The sequence below is a fragment of the Alexandromys fortis genome, unplaced genomic scaffold (assembly GCF_014885135.2).
Source record: "Alexandromys fortis isolate MF-2015 unplaced genomic scaffold, M_Fortis_MF-2015_v1.1 scaffold_80, whole genome shotgun sequence".
Taxonomy (NCBI): Eukaryota; Metazoa; Chordata; class Mammalia; order Rodentia; family Cricetidae; genus Alexandromys; species Alexandromys fortis.
In genome coordinates, this window is record NW_026068174.1 from 7,516,473 (window position 1) to 7,532,527 (window position 16,055).

Genomic DNA, 16,055 nt, shown 5'->3' on the forward strand with positions numbered 1-16,055 from the left:
GGCCCCAGGGCTCTTCCTGCCTCTGTCTGATCAGCGCTGGAACCAAAGCCACATCCTGCCGTTCCCCCCTCCTCCCACTGCCACTTTGGGTTTTGTTTTTTCTGAAATAGGATCTCCCTTTGTAGTCCAGGCTGGCATGGACTTCCCCACCTCTGCCTCTGTGCTGGGATTACAGGTATGCACCAGCACGCCTATCATTTTTGAATGGCTAAAAAACATTTTTTTACTAGGCTAACTTGGGATGTATGCCTGTAATCCCAGCACTTCAGAGTCTACATGAAGATCCAGAGTTCAAAGCCAACCTTGGCTGCCACAATAAAACTCTAAAGAAAAAAAGATTTGTTTGTAGAAGGATTTTAAGTTTTAGTATATAATACTTTACTTTTTTGTTGTTTTTTTTTTTAATATCAAAATACTGAGCTTTTGTTTTGTTTTCTCTTTTTGAGACAGGGTTTCTCTTCTGGAACTAGCTCTATAGACCAGGCTGGCCTTGAACTCCTAGAGATCCTGCTTCTGCCTCCCAAGTGCTGGGACTAAAGGTGTGCACTGCCACCATGACCTGGCCTGAGCTACTCAGATTTTGTGTAAGGAAATGAGTACTCTCATAATTTTTTTGTTTTTCAGATTTTTTTTTGGGGGGGGGTTGGTTGGCTTTTTGTTTTTTCAAGAGGAGGGTTTTGTGTGTGTGTGTGTGTGTGTGTGTGTGTGTGTATGTGTATGTGTGTGTGTGTATCCCTGGCTGTTGTGGAACTCACTCTGTAGACCAGGCTGGACTTGAACTCTGAGATCTGCCTGCTTCTGTCTCCTGAGTTCTGACATTAAAGGTGTGTGTCACTATGATCATCTAGTACCCTCATAGTTTGTAAGAATACAAACCCATATGCACGTTTTGGAGGGTCATTTGGAGCAAGTATATACACTCCTTAGTGTTCTTAGCAGATCCCGGCACCCCGTTTCTAAGCGAGTGCTTTAACACATTCTCAAACCCCAGCATCATTTTGTATTGAAATAATTAGAAACAACTACCCAAGCCAGTTGGCAATGGCACACATCTTTAGTCCCAGCACTCGGAAGGCAGAGGCAGGCAGACAGACCTCTGAGTTCGAGGCCAGCCTGATCCACAGAGCAAGTTTCAGGACAGCCATGGCTACAGAGAAACCCTGTTTCAAAAAACCAAAACAAGGGGCTGGAGAGATGACTCAGAGGATAAGAGCATTGCCTGCTCTTCCAAAGGTCCTGAGTTCAATTCCCAGCAACCACATGGTGGCTCACAACCATCTGTGGTGGGGTCTGGTGCCCTCTTCTGGCCTGCAGGCATACACACAGGCAGACTATTGTATACATAATAAATAAACAGATATTTTTAAAAAAAAGAAAAAACAAAAAACAAAAAAGCAAAGAAAACAACTGCTCATGGGGCGAAGGGGTAGCTTATGATCATGTTATTTTCATACAATAGAGTTCCATGTTGTTTTGGTTTGGGAACAAAGTCTCATGTAGCACAGCCTGCTTCCAATGTGCTTGGAATAACACAAAGTGCTTGAGGATAACCTTGAACTTCTGCTTATCCTGCCCACACCTCCCGCTGCTGAGATTAGGGCCCGGACCACCACAGCCATTTTGTTGTTGCTGTTGTTTGTTATTGTTTCTTTAGTATCATCAAATTTTATGAAAAAGCTTTAAAGTCACAGATATCTAAAAATAAAGCCAGGCCTGGTTACACGTGCTTTCAATGCTGGTACTCAGGAGGCAGACGCAGGTGGATTTCTGTGAGTTCCAGTCCAGTTAGTCAGGGTACATAGTGAGATCCTATCTCAAAACAAAACATAATTTGTAAGACAGCAACAAGAAACACTTTTCAACCTGTGTCATGAGACAGAAAGTGAGGCTGGCCAGATGGTTCAGTGGAGAGAGGCACTTGCCCACGAGCCTCACGGCCTGAGTGCCACCCCTGAAATCCACGAGGTAGCAAGAGAGAACTCGTATCCAATACTTGTCCTTTATACTCCACAGGACACATTGAACACAAAGGCGCAGGAACACATAGGCACAAAAACTAAAAGCCAGAAAGGTCTGGAGAGAGGTTTCGCGATTAAGAACACGTATGCACTCAGAGAACACAGGGCCTGGTCCCCAGCACCAACAGGTAGTTCACAACCATCCACAACTCCAGTTTCACGGGATCCACTACCTTTTTCTGACTTCTGAGGGTACCAGGCACATGGTGGTGAACAGACACATGCAGACAAAACACTCATAAACATAAAATAAATCTTAAACTTTTTTTTTATCGTTATAGGTTTTCTCTATTGCCCTGGCTGTCCTGGAACTCATTCCATAAACCAGGCCGGCCTTGAACTCAAAGATCCAACTGCCTCTGCCTCCCAAGAGATGGGATTAAAGCCGTGCACCACCACTGGTTGGCATTAATTATTTGTTTTAAGGAAAAAACATTTAAAGAGAAGTTGGGGTCAGTGATATATATAGCTCGGCAGTAGGGCAGATGCTCGGTATGAATGAGACCCTGGGCCCAGTGTCAGCACGGAACTGAAGACACATCAGTGGGAGAGCAGGGACTGCACAGTGGCCCTGCACGGTGGCCCTGCACGGTGGCCTGCACGGTGGCCCTGCACGGTGGCCCTGCACGGTGGCCTGCACGGTGGCCCTGCACGGTGGCCTGCACGGTGGCCCTGCACGGTGGCCCTGCACGGTGGCCCTGCACGGTGGCCCTGCACGGTGGCCTGCATGGTTGCCCCGCTTTGTTACTCACTTCATTCGTTCACGCATCAGGTTTTTTACTTTTTAATTGTAGCTCATGTGTATGTATATTTTGCCTACATCCGTGTTCTGTAAGCTGCTTCATGCTTCATGTCCTCAGAGGCCAGGTTGTGAGCCACCATGTGGGTGCTCGAAATCAAACGCACGTCCTCTGGAAGAGTAGCCAGTCCTCTTAACCACTCTCCAGACCCACATAGCAAATATTTTTGTTTTGTTTTTGTTTTTTAAAGACAGGATTTCTCTATGTAGTTTTGGAGCCTGTCCTGGAACTCAGCCTGTAGACCAGACTGGCTTCAAACTCAAGAGATCCGCCTGCCTCTGCCTCCCAAGTACTGAGATTAAAGGCATGTGCCACCACCAGCCGGCTACAAATATTTCTGAATAACATATTTAGCCATTGTGTAGAAACCAGTTTTAAGAAATACTTGTTCCGCTGGGCAGTGGTGGCGCACACCTTTAATCCCAGCACTCAGGAGGCAGAGACAGGCGGATCTTTGTGAGTTCGAGGCCAGCCTGGTCTACAAGAGCTAGTTCCAGGACAGGCTCCGTAGCTACAGAGAAACCCTGTCTCGAAAAACCAAAAAAAAAAAAAGAAAAGAAAAGAAATACTTGTTCCCTTGGGCTGGTTTGTAGCTCACTTGGTAGTACGCTTGCCTACCAGGCATGAACCTCTATAAAAACAGAAAACTCAGATTCTACAGGCCAACCATTGGGAGGTAGAGGCAAAAGCATCATAAATTCAAGGACATTCCCAGCCACAAGAGCAAGTCTGAGACCAGCCTGGGCTACATGAGAGACCCTGTCTTTTAAAAGAATGGCAGGCAAAGTGGCTTAGTGGTTAGTGCTTGGGTCTCAGGCCTGGAAACCTGAGTGCCACCCCAGGCAGGCAGGAACTAACTTCTAAGAGGCCACTGACCTCCACATGACTGTTGTGGTGCACGCTCCCAATAAATAAATTGATAAATTTTCTAAAAGAAATATTTGTTTAATCAATCTTTATCATCAAACATTTAGGTTGTTTTCCATTTCAGTAAAAGAGATGTTTTGAAGTGATGGGAAGCATAGGCTTGGGACAGAATCCAGGGCAACAGAGGGGGAGTCCCTGTAGCCACCTCCTTCCTCTGACCCCAGTCCACAGGGTCTCTACCCAGGCCTTCCAGTCCCACCTGGGGACACTGCCAGGGCCAGACCCACAGCCAGGTGGCCGCTAACCCTCGCCTCTTCCAGGGAGTAGTTTCTGCTTAGTCTGTCGCAGCCTTGGCATCAATTCCCTGCACAAAGCTCAATCTAGTCCACAGCAGTTTCAGCATCCTCCTCTCCCCACACTGGTCCACAGCAGTTTCAGCATCCTCCTCTCCCCACACTGGTCCACAGCAGTTTCAGCATCCTCCTCTCCCCACACTGGTCCACAGCAGTTACAGCATCCTCCTCTCCCCACATCCCATCCACAGTCTTCCCACTCACCAAATTCAGAGTCCTCAGTGCTGCAGTGGTACCGACAGGGGCACAACGTTCTCATATAGGGGCTCCTCCTGCTCCTTCTCTTCAGCTTGCTTCTGAGAACCCTGTTCCAGAGAGCTGTTCCCAGAGACTGGTTCCTGGGCTGTCCCTAAGCTCTCAGTGCCGTCTCCCAGACCTCTGGATGCTTCCTCTGGCCTAACTTCGGTAGGCTTTATGGTTCCAGAGAGCATGACATCTGGAACTGAACCAGAGCTCTGGGACAGCCCAGTGCTGCCCTGGTTCCGACCCAGAGCTCAGCGTACAGGCTTAGGGATGGCACTCTTGACCTTGGGCGTTGCCTGATCTTTCTGGTAGTTTCCCAAACGACGGAGGACAGACCAGACAGGGCCCTCGGGTTTCTGGGGTGTCCCTGCTAGCATATAGATTGTGGCCACAGAGCCTGAGCTCTCCTGGATGCTTGCATTGGAGGTTTCCACACACCCGGCCACTGTCCGGTTACTAGGAGGAAGCTGGTGGTGACTCGTGGCAGCATCTCCGGGGCTTGTGGCGGTAGCTGCATCCTCTTCCGCGTTTGCTTGTTCTGGGCCTGCGGGCTCTTCAGTCTCCTGCCCTTCAGGACGTGGCTGAGCACCTCTGGAGAGTCTCTTGGGTTTTCGTATGGGGCTGGAGAGATCCCCAGAGCTTCGGCCATTCTGTGGTGCAAACTTAGTGCCTTCAGCAAAGGAGACAGATGGCCTCTTGGCCCGAGCCAGGCTGGAGGTGCGTGGGATGGGGAATGGTGTGGAAGTGTCCTCAGGGGGAGGGAACGGGCCTCCAGGAAGGCTGGCCGCTGGGGACTCTTCTTGGGCCACAGGGACCATCTCTGGCAGGGGAGAAGACAGAATGAGCTCATGTGAGGCTAGGTCTGCTCCTCTAATCCATTCTAGCAGGGACACAGAAGCCCAGAATCTTCCCAGAGGCCTCAAGAGGTGACGAGGAAGAGGGAGGCAGGGGAGGGACTGGTGTAGCAGAGGCCCCTACTCCTTCCCTCTTTTCTCTCTACCCTTCCCCACTTTGAGTCACTGCACACGGTCCCGGTCCCCTTTATCCCAAACGCCACCACTCCTGCCTAATTTTCCCTTGCTAATTCCTACTGATCCGTCTAGACTCACCCCAGCTATTACTAACAGGGCAGCTTTGGAGTTCCTCCTTTTTTTACATGCTCCACCAAAGCATGACTGTTGTGACTATCCTCTGAGACAAGCAAACGCCATGTGGGAGTGTTCAGCCCTTGGAAAAGCATCACCCCAGATGGGCTGTTTACACCCCCTCATGGAGGGGTGGAGAGGGTCAAGAGACCCTCACCTGAGTATGAACCCTTCCTACCACCTGTTGTATGCAACGCTACTTAAATGCACCTGGGCTCTGGGGCAAGGTAGGGATATACAGGAGAGGAGGGCTCCGACCGTGTGGCTAGGTAAACCCACATCCCTGTGAGTAAAGGCTTTCTAGATATGGCCTATTGCAGGGAGGAGCACCCATGCCCCTGTAAATAAACCCTCACGATATGGGAACCCAATAAATTCATTGGTCCCCAGAATAAGCTTTGGTGGCATCGTGCCTCGGTTTGTCGTTGAGACCTTAGTTTTAGAAGAAGGGGTGGGCCGGGCGGTGGTGGCGCACGCCTTTAATCCCAGCACTCGGGAGGCAGAGGCAGGTGGACAGGTGGATCTCTGTGAGTTCGAGACCAGCCTGGTCTACAGAGCTAGTTCCGGGACAGGCTCCAAAGCCGCAGAGAAACCCTGTCTCGAAAAAACAAAACAAAACAAAACAAAACAAAACAAAACAAAAAAAAAAAAAGAAGAAGAAGAAGGGGTGGATGTTGCTTATGTTTCCTCCAGAAGGAACATAAGGAATTTTAGGACAATTCTGTCCTCTGTTGTCTGGTGACTTACTTTCTTTCTTTCTTTCTTTCTTTCTTTCTTTCTTTCTTTCTTTCTTTCTTTCTTTTCTTGACAGGGACTCTCTATATACCCATGGCTATCTTGGAATTCACTATGTAGACAAAACTGGCCTCAAACTCACCTACCTCTGCCTCCCAAATGCTGGGATTAAAGACATGTGCTACCACACTTGGCCCTTGGCATGTCTTTTCTTTTTACTGCCCACCAGACTAGAAGTTTGGTGAGGACAGAACTCTCCTTTTTTCTGAACTTGTTCTCAGCTAGAAACAGCAGGTGATGGGAAGATAAGCTTAGACACAGGAACAGGGAAGGCGCTGCACTGGGCACGGCTGCTTGGGCTAGGGGTGCTTACCTTCTCGAGGTGGCACGGAGTAGGCATGACTTTCGTCCTCTTCTCCAGAGTCAGGGTCAGAAGAGAAGGAGTCATCCGAGGCCCAGCCGGCAGAGGGTGGCTCAATAAAGCTGTGGTTGAAGGGAACCTCCGGGTCGTGGTGAGAAACTGCAGGGGCTCCAGGTCAGGTCTGGGGCCTCATGGGAAGCCTGGTCCCATCTTGACCCTAGTCTCCCGATCCTGATCCCCAGTGCCCACTTACCTGTCACCCAGGGTAGCTTGTAGTTACTGAGGGAGCCACAGGGCAGTGCAGCACCCAGGCTGGTGAGTGTGTCCCATACCTGTTGCTTCATTCTGAACAGGGCGGCTCCATTTCTCTCTGGCCTGAGACGGTGGCAGAGGGAGGATGATCAGTGTCCAAGCTCTAAGGGGGCCCAGCTCAGACTGACAGGATGTCACAGGTGACCATATCTACTTCAATGGCTCTGAACTGATGACACAATAAGATCCAAACTATAGCGTGTTGCAGAATATCTGTTTAAACTGTGAAGATGTGTTTTGGCCAAGGTGCCTTCTGATTGGCTTAATCAAGAGCTGAATAGCCAATAGCTAAGCAGGAAGAGGTTAGGCAGGGTTAGAGAGGACTCTGGGAAAGAAGAGAGGTGGAGACTGCAGGAGACACAGAGCAAGTAGGATGTGCAGGAGAGGTAACAGCCATGTGGCAGAACGTAGGGCAATATAAATGAGTTAAGTTAAAAGAGCTAGTTATGAACAAGCCCAAGATATAGATTGAACTTTCACAGTTAATCAAAAGAAGTCTCTGTGTCAGGCTGGAGAGATGGCTCAGCAGTTGAGAGCACTGTCTGCTCTTCCAGGGGGCCTGGGTTCAATTCCCAGCACCCACATGGCAGCTCACAACTATCTTCAACTCCAGTTCCAGAGAATCCAATACCCTTTTCTGGATTCCACAGGCACCAGGCACACAGAAAAAGACAATGGAGAACAAAATCTAAATTACAGAGAGCAACATAGCTCTAGAGCAGTGGTTCTCAACCTACGGGTCGTGACCCTTTTGACAAACCTCCATCTACAAAAATATTCATATTTTGATTCATAACAGCAGTGAAATTATAGTTATGAAGTAGCAACAAAAATGATTTTATGATTGGGGGTCACCACAACATGAGGAACTGTACTAAAGGGTAGCGGCCTTAGGAAGGCTGAGAACCACTGCGCTAGAGCCAGGCAGTGGCCATGTTGGCTCTGATTTCACTGTCCTAGCCTCAGCTGTAAATCTGACAGAGCCATTGGCAGGGCCCAGCACCAGGTCCTGCACTAGGTACCTGTAGTGGCTTTTCAAAAAGGTAACTCTTTGTGGCTGTCATCCTGGGAGATGTAACTATCACCCCAGGAACCTGTGTTTCCCTCCCACTTTACCCCACCCCCGAACTGGAATGACAGCTTGTCAGATTTCTCTGACAGCTTTTGGACAGGACCTCATCATCTTCTGGGGGCTGGGGGGTGTGGCCTGCTTCTTTACTCTCAGGCTGTTTGCTCACCTATGGATGCCCTGTAGCACAGAGGATAAAATCAAGGCTTAGGGTCTAATATGGTGGCACATTCCCGGAGTCCTAGCCCTCAGGTGACTGAGACATGAAGATAGCCAGTTCATGATAGCTTAGTCTACATAGTGAGGTGTTTTCTCAAAAACAAGCAAACAAGGCTGAGGGTGTAGCTCAGTAGTAGAGCACTTGCTTAAGCAGTGGCTATGATTTCTGGCAAGATGGAGGAGAAAGAACACACTGGTCAAAGTATCCAGGGCCTCTGTGTGAGCCATGAGCAGCTAAGACACCATGAGCTTCAGCATCTTAGTAATTCAAGGAAAAGAATCCTCTCACCACTACAGTCCCTGTTCCAAACTTCCACAGTGTGGTGCGTGTCCAAGAGGCCAAGAGATATGGAGAACAATGTGACAAGCAAACACATTCTCCGGCCCCTCACTGAGGCTTCTCCCATATCCCTCTCTCAGACCCTGCTGTCTCTCAAACCACAGCTCAGACGTTTCTGTCCCTCTTTCCTGACTTTTGTGTGTTTGCTTGTTTCTTGAGACAGAATTTCTCTGTATAACCTTGGCTGTCCTGGGACTAACTCTGTAGACCAAGCTGGTCTCAAACTCACAGAAATCCGCCAGCCTCTGCCTCCCAAGTGCTGGGATTAAAGGCACACACAACCACCACCAGGCTTTCCTGACATTTTGAGATCTGGTCTCTTCCCTTCTCTGCTGAGCTGTGGTGGATTCTCCTCTGTCCCTGCCCTTGTCATGATGTCATGAGCCTGGCCTTCTGTTGCAGCTTGACTTTGAGTCCCCTGCCACTCGGTTTTCCCCTGCTCAAGTTCATGTGACTCAGACACTTCCTAGTCAAAGGTTTCTAAGGAAGACAAGCAGTTCCAGGCTTCAATCTGTGCCAAGTATCACTACCTGAAAAGTGACAAGTTCAGCGCTTCCCACCCCATAGGAACACACAGAAGGGCCGGTGTTTACCTGTCCTTAGGGGCCAGCCGCTTAGCTGAGCAGCAGTAGGCACAGCAGATGACACCCAAGAGGAGCAGCAGCAGAGGAACCAGGATACCCGCAATGAGGGCGTTTTTACCAAGACGGCCTAGGGACATGGGAGAGGGCCACATATTCAGGGCTCTCGAGGATCCCATCTCTGAAGTGAGCCCATCCTTCCCGGCAGATGAGACTCCGGAAGACTATGGAAAGGACCAAATGTTCCCTCATCCTCCTTCCACTTACCCAGCTGGCAGGCCCCAGACACAGGGTGGCAGAGCCCCTCTGGGCATTGGCAGGGGATAGAGCAGTTGTTTCCATGGAAGCCAGATGGGCAGGAACTATTGCAGCTAGGGTAGGTAATAGGAAAGGCAGGCTGAAGGTACCCCAGGCGGGAAGGTAGAAGCAGATTCCTGGGTATTGTCCCAGGCCCCTAATAGTAGATCCCTCTGACTTCCACTGTAGAGACTTCAGGTAGGACCTGCTTCTGACACCCTCGTCCCTCAGCCTTAATGCAGGAGAAGCAGGCTGCAGGCCTTGAAGGACCTGTCCGCCCCCTAACACCTTGGACCTCTGTCCCTTCCTCTGTAAAACAGGTCTCCACTGGACACCTGCCAGGAGATGCTGGCTGCTTGACACCCGAAGAACTAGAGGAACAACAGCAGGGGTCTGTGTCCCACCCTTAAGTTAAGTCCTCGTCTGAATAGCAAGCCCCCATGCTCCTCTTTTTCCCCCTAATTTTTTTCTTTCCTTTTAAAAAGTCTCCTTTATTTATTTTTTAATCCCTTTAGATTAACCACTGACTTTCCTCAGAAGATGCCACCCCATACAGGAGAATCCTTAGTTGTGGGATGAGAGGGTTTCTGGGAAGTTAAGAGGCTCAGTGAGGGATGTTTAGGAAAAGCACACAGAGGCCTAACCTCATCTCCATTGCCCATAACCCCGTCCCCAGGTCCTAGTCCTTACCTGGTCCCCCAGTAGCCAGCAGTGCAGACACATTCCCCTGTCACCGCATCACAGGTCCCCTGAACACAGGCAGGACAGGTAGAGCTGCAGCCCTCCCCGAAGGAACCGGGGGGACAGGGGTTCTCACATCTGGGGCCACATAGGGAAGCAAAACTCAGAAGACAGAAAAACCCTATGACTTCCCCACGTTCCTGAACTCAGGCTCCCAAAAGGGTCATTCCCCTGCAGCAAAGCTCATGTGTAGTCAAACCCAAGTGGGTGACAAATTACAGGTCCCTGAAAGGAGAGGAAGGAAAGGCTCAAGGAGGGGCCAGCTAGAGGTACACCCTTCCTAGAGCCCTCTTGGAACCTCCTTTTCCCCTCAGCAGGGCCAGGAGGCTGCCCTGAGCTACATGAATGTGAACTTCGTGGAAGGGGCAGCCCTCCCAGAAAGAGCAGCTGAGAGGGGGGGTCTAAGAGAGGAAGAGAGGCCCTCACCTGTCCCCTAGCCAACCAGGGTCACAGCGCTGGCAGTGCCCTGTTTCTGCATGACAGGGCACTCCAAGCCGGCAGCGGGGGCACTGCTCACTGCACCTCTCACCAAAGGTGCCAGGAGGACATGGCTGCTTGCACTGAGTCCCATTCCAGCCCGGCTTGCAGGACTCACAGTTGCCCGTGATGGGAGAGCATGTTGCATTCGGCGCGCAGTGACCACAGCTGGTGAGAAAAAGGGTTCATGGGCTCACTGGGAGCAGATTGAGTCCCATATCTTCCGACCTGTGAACGAACCACTCAGACCTCGGGACACTGGAGAACATCCAGGTCCCGGGTGGATCAGTCAAACCGAAGCCTCACCCGTGTTGAGATCTGGTGCCCTCTTGAGGAAGAGACCTGGTCAGTCATCACACATCAGCTTAGACCATGAAACCCAATATGGGCTGCCCATGCATGCTTCAGCATTGCCAGGGCATAAACTTCATTTCATTCATCCACAACATGAGGAACTGTGTTAAAGGGTCCTAGCCTTAGGAAGGGAACCAATGGTGTTGAGGAATAGGGTTCAGTTCCCAGTACCCACATGGTAATTTACAACTATATGTAACTACTGTTCTAGGGGATCTGGGGGGGGGGTCCTCTTCTGCTCTGCAGGCACTAGTGTATAGACATACATGTTGGTAAAACTCCCACATGCATAAAAAATTACTAAAAATAAATAAATGAGCCAGGCAGTGGTGGCAAATGTCTTTAATCCCAGCCCTCAGGAGGCAGAGGCAGGAGGATCTCTGAGTATGAAATCAGTGAGCTGGGTGTGGGGCCTCATGTTCACTATCCCAGCAGAGGCAGGCAGGAAGACCTCTGCAAAGCAAACACCAGCCTGGGTTACTAAAAAGACCTTGTTATTAAAAAAAAAAAATAGTTTGCAAGCTGGGAGTGGTGGCTAGGACCTGTAATCCCAGTGCTCAGGAAGCAGAGAAAGGAAGACTACTTGGGCTAGGTAGTGTATTCCAGGTCTGCATGGGCTATGGAGTGAGACTTTGTCTCAAAAATATCAAAGAAAGGAGAGGAGAGGAGCTGGCTGCCATGGTAATCCCAGCGCCTGGGAGGCAGAGGCAAGGATGATCAGGGGTTTGAGGTCAGTCTAATCTACATGAAACTGGAACCCACACTGAAAAGAGAGAGAGAAGAAAACAAACAAAAAGACTATGGTGCAGCATTCTTGTTTGTTATAGTGAAGACTGAGTTTTACTGTCTGGTTACATTTTGACTCCAGCTGTTTGTTTCAAATACTCACTACAGGTCTTAAGGGATCTAATGTCTTCTCCACGTTTTGCTCCTGGACTTTTCTGGTGATGGGAATTGAACCTAGGGCTTAGTGAATGCCAGGCCAGCTCTCTACTACAGACTCCCCAAAACCATTCTTCTTTCTAAACCGGGCTTGTTGCTACTTTGTGGGGAAGGGAATCTTTGAGACAATGTCTTCACGTTGCCCAGGCTAGCCTCAGACTTGCTATGTTGTTAAAGATGCTTTTAATGGAACCTCCTGCCTCTACTCTGCTTTGTTACTACTGATCTTACATAGTCTTGCTACCTCAGTGTGCAGCCCAGGCTGACATCCAGTGTGTGATCATCCTTATGTTTCGGCCTTCCAAGTCCTGGGATTAAAGGCCGACCCCAATCACAGCAGGCTGTGCAGTAATTTTGTTTGTTTTATGTTTTTGAGAGTCTCACTTATGTGATACAGGCTGGCTTAAACTTGCTATGTATAAACCAGGCTAGGAATTTGCAGCCTCACAGGGAATTCTCTTGCCTCAGCCTTCTGAGTGCTGGGATTATAGGGGATATATATATGACAGGCTCTCACTATGTAGTTCTAGCTGGCCTTAAACTATGTAAACCAGGCTGGCCTCGAACTCAGAGACCTGCCACTGTTCATTGGAGCTGGGATTAAAGTATGTGCTACTATGCTGAATTACCCTTTCAGAGGGGTTGCATATCAGATATCCCGCATATCAGATATTTTCATTATGATTCATAACAGCAGCAAAATCACAGTTATGAAGGAATTTTCATGGTCAGGGAATCACCACAATACGAGGAGCAGTATTAAAGGGTCGCAGTCTTAGGAAGGGTGAACCGCTGCTCTATATGCCTGAGCATCCATGTGGAGGTGTGTGCACCTGAGTGCAGTTATCGGCCAGCAGAGGGCAAGAGATGTGGGTCCTGAGAACAACACGCAGATCTCTGAAAGAGCAGAACAATGAAGAGCCATCTCTCCAGTCCAGGGGTTGGTTTGTTTTTCAAGGCAGAGTTTCTCTGTATAGCCTTAGAACTCGCTCTGTAGACCAGGCTGACCTCAAACTCACAGAGATCCGCCTTCTGAGTGCTGAGATTAAACAATGCCACCATCTGGCCTAGCGTCCTACCTTTTAAAGTTAATGGGCTGAGAGAGGGCATGGGTCGACGTAGATGAATTGAGGGTTTTTGTTTCTTTCATTCCTGCCTTGTGTATGTTCTGGAGGTCACCTGAGATACTTCCCTCTATACGCTTGTCTTATTTCTTGCACCCCTCTGCCTGCAGCTCCCATTTCCCCCTCACCTTTCTCTGCATTGTGCTCCATAGTGACCAGGGTCGCAGGGCAGCTCGCAGCGGGCTCCGTGGAAACCAGGAGGGCAGGAGCAGTGGCCAGAAGAAGCGCTGCACTGGCCTCGCACACACTGGCACCTACGGCTACACTCAGGACCCCACCAGCCCTTTAGGCAGATGCAGTCGCCAGAGTCCTGTCGGCAGGGCGAAGCGTGACAGTTGCACCTGAAGCCGCAGCGGCGGCCCCACCAGCCAGATGGGCACAGACAGGCTCCGGTGGCCTGGTCACAGCGTGCTACTGGCTTGCATTGGCACGGGCGCAGACACGTGGATGACCACCAGCCGGGATCGCAGTGGCACAAGCCCGTCTTCGGGTCGCACTTTCCGTGGGGGCCGCAGGTGCAGGCAAACTCACAGAGTGTGCCCCAGTAGGTAGGCTGACAGTGGCACACACCAGTGGCTGGCTCACACTTGCCACGCGGATGGCAAGGGCAGGTCTCACGGCAGTCATGGCCCCAGTACTGGCCTGGGCAGGCTGTGAAGTTAGGAATGGGAGATAAATGGGTTCAAGGCCAGGCACAGGTCCTTGCCCTGTCCCTTCCTCAAGGAAAAGGACAGGAGCCTGCTCTTCAAGAGCCAAGGACAGACCTTGGGAGCATCTGGTAGTATTTCCTCCTGGGATTCAGTTCATTTCCGGCCCCAGATTCAGATGACAAAACCCTTTGCCTTGGCCTAACCTCCATTTTACATTTTAGAACACAGATCTTGACTTTGACAGTGATATGTTTGTTCAGTTTCACAAGTGGGTGGGATTTCATTCATGTCCCCTCCCTTTCGCTGCTGAGGTGTCCCCTGACCCTTGACCATCACTGACACCCGGATTTAGGGTAGAAGATGCCCACCAGGATGGCAGGAAAGGACCCTTCCAACCCAGGGATTCTTGGTAACCTTCTTCCCTCACACCCCAAGACAGGGTTTCTCTGTGTAGTTTAGGAGTCAGTCCTGGAACTTGCTCTATAGACCAGGCTGGTCTCGAACTCAGAGTGAGAACTCTGCCTCCTGAGTGCTGGATTAAAGGCATCCATCACTGCCCAGCTTGGTACCCCTTCTTGAGAGCCTAGTTCTAGGTTCCTTCTACTTAATTACAAGGAAGTTAGTAGGCATCACAGACTCCCGACCTCCTGCCCACTTCTTTATTCATCCTGACTGAGAGGTTTAAAAGTGAAGGGAGCAGATAAACGGGGTTTTATGCCTGTGGGTAAAATCCAGACCACCCAGGGCTCTTCTTAGGTCATTGCCCATTTATGAACCCGTTTCCCAGAAGGGTTAAATTTTCAACTGCTTGCTTTGCCTACTTCCTGCCCCTTACCCAGTTCTGCCCAACAACTTCACCCAGCCACTGAAACTCACGGGAGCTGCACTGGGCTCCGAAGAATCCAGGTTTACATCGACAGAGGCCTGGCTTCACGCACACCTCATCTTTCCTGCAGGCATCAGGGCCTTCACAGACGGCTGAAAAACACCCCACCCAGGCTGGAAAGGACTGGGACACACGTAAGGGGCATCCTGCCCCTCTCACCCACTCCTGGAGCCCTGCTCCCTTCAAAGTCATCCCTTTAATGCTGGAGAGTGGTATGTGCCATAGGGAGGACACTGGTTCCAGGGCTCAGGAGGGGAGGTAGTGTAGGAAAGGTCACTGGGTCATAACCTTCCTTTCCTTCGCTAGGGGGCTGTCCTGCTACTCACGGATGCTGCATTCTTGATCTTTCTGCCTCCAGCCCGGGCAGCACTGGAGCTCAGAGGGGCTGTAGGGCAAAAAGGGGACAGCAGGTTCCCATAGCATGGGACACTAGCGCTGGCTGAGGTGTGGAAAATTAGAAAATTTAGCCATGATGTCACAGTCCGTAGTCATAGTACCCATGTTCCCAAGCCCTCTTTTCCCCTTCCCTGCCCTTCCCACCATCTGCCCTGGCTATCTATTACCTGCCAGGCTGCCCCCCTCAGAGACCCTTCTTTCAGGCCCATAACCTCCTACCCTCCTCTTTATTTTCCAAAAGGACCCAAGCCTAGTTAGCCACCATCTCTATCAGCCAGGCTCCCACAAGACCCACCTGCTGCCTCTACAGACGTGCTGGCCAGTTGGGTCCAGTGTGGATCCCTGGGACCCCCGAGTCCAGAGCAGCAGCAGGGGGACCATCAACCCAGGCCCCATGGCGGCCAGTGGAGTAGGAGGTCCCGGTTTGATCTGATCCCCACAGCTCCCAACCCCCTCCTGTTTCCTCTCAAGGCTTTTCCTGAGGAAGCCAGCACAGAGGGCGGGCTGCTAAGAGGCACCTCCCTGAGAGGGCAGGGAGCAGAACATTCAGAAATGAAAGGGAAATCAGACGACGATGAAGCCTGAAGCAGCTTAGCCTAGAGGAGGCCAAAAGACTGAAGTCACAGGTTCTCTAACTATTGGAAACAGGCAAAGCGGTGGGGTGATGGTGGGAGCCATACTCCCAAAATAAAGAGACATTCTTCATCCTCAAAGAGGAGCCAAGAAGACCCTATAATGAAACATCACCATGCCTCTGTTCCTGGCTGGGCTGGGAGACAACACGGACCACTAACCGACACAGAGAGAGCATTTTTAGGGGTATTATGTGTTGTTCCTTTTGGAAACTACAGCTCCCAGATTCCTCCTGGATTACGGACACCTGCGCGCAAGGGCGCGCACAGGTGCAGGACATTTCTCCAAGATACCCTTGCGCTTCTCGTTAAAAAGCGAGCTTCCACAAGGTCTCGCTCTCTCTTGCCCTTTACCCTTGTGTGTCTTGCACACCTGTCCCTTATCGTGCCCCCCCCATTAAAGCGCACCCACATGGGAGCCGCGTGTCTGTGTCTCCTCCTTTCGTGCGTGTTTTGTCTGTCCTGTGTTTGTCTCCACACACACACCCGCTTTAAAAGAATAATATTATGGAT

General features: G+C 50.5%; 1 protein-coding gene across 2 annotated transcripts; it reads right to left on the reverse strand.

The window, feature by feature from the left end:
* Positions 1–3,742: 3,742 nt before the first annotated feature.
* Scarf1 (scavenger receptor class F member 1) lies at positions 3,743–16,051 on the reverse strand. 2 transcript variants are annotated; one of them, XM_050128838.1, is made up of 11 exons: positions 15,206–16,051; positions 14,841–14,899; positions 14,505–14,606; positions 13,107–13,629; positions 10,508–10,726; positions 10,031–10,159; positions 9,311–9,414; positions 9,056–9,173; positions 6,776–6,897; positions 6,535–6,644; positions 3,743–5,101 (listed from the first exon to the last, which is right to left on the reverse strand). In XM_050128838.1, exons 1-11 carry the CDS (start codon positions 15,304–15,306, stop codon positions 4,652–4,654), a joined length of 2,037 nt encoding a protein of 678 aa, XP_049984795.1. In that variant the 5' UTR covers positions 15,307–16,051; the 3' UTR covers positions 3,743–4,651. The 2 variants fall into 2 exon arrangements, with proteins under 2 accessions (XP_049984795.1, XP_049984794.1); XM_050128837.1 differs by having other exon boundaries at positions 6,535–6,681.
* Positions 16,052–16,055: the final 4 nt, after the last annotated feature.

Bases quoted from the DNA above. Each gene is read 5' to 3' on its own strand.
- Scarf1 (XM_050128837.1), bottom strand. From the start codon at position 15,306: ATGGGGCCTGGGTTGATGGTCCCCCTGCTGCTGCTCTGGACTCGGGGG. The intron at 6,898-9,055 runs GTAAACACCGGC...CCACCGTCTCAG, and splicing joins CGGCTGGCCCCTAAGGACAG to GCCAGAGAGAAATGGAGCCG. The intron at 5,102-6,534 runs GTAAGCACCCCT...CTCCCCTGCCAG, and splicing joins CTCCGTGCCACCTCGAGAAG to AGATGGTCCCTGTGGCCCAA.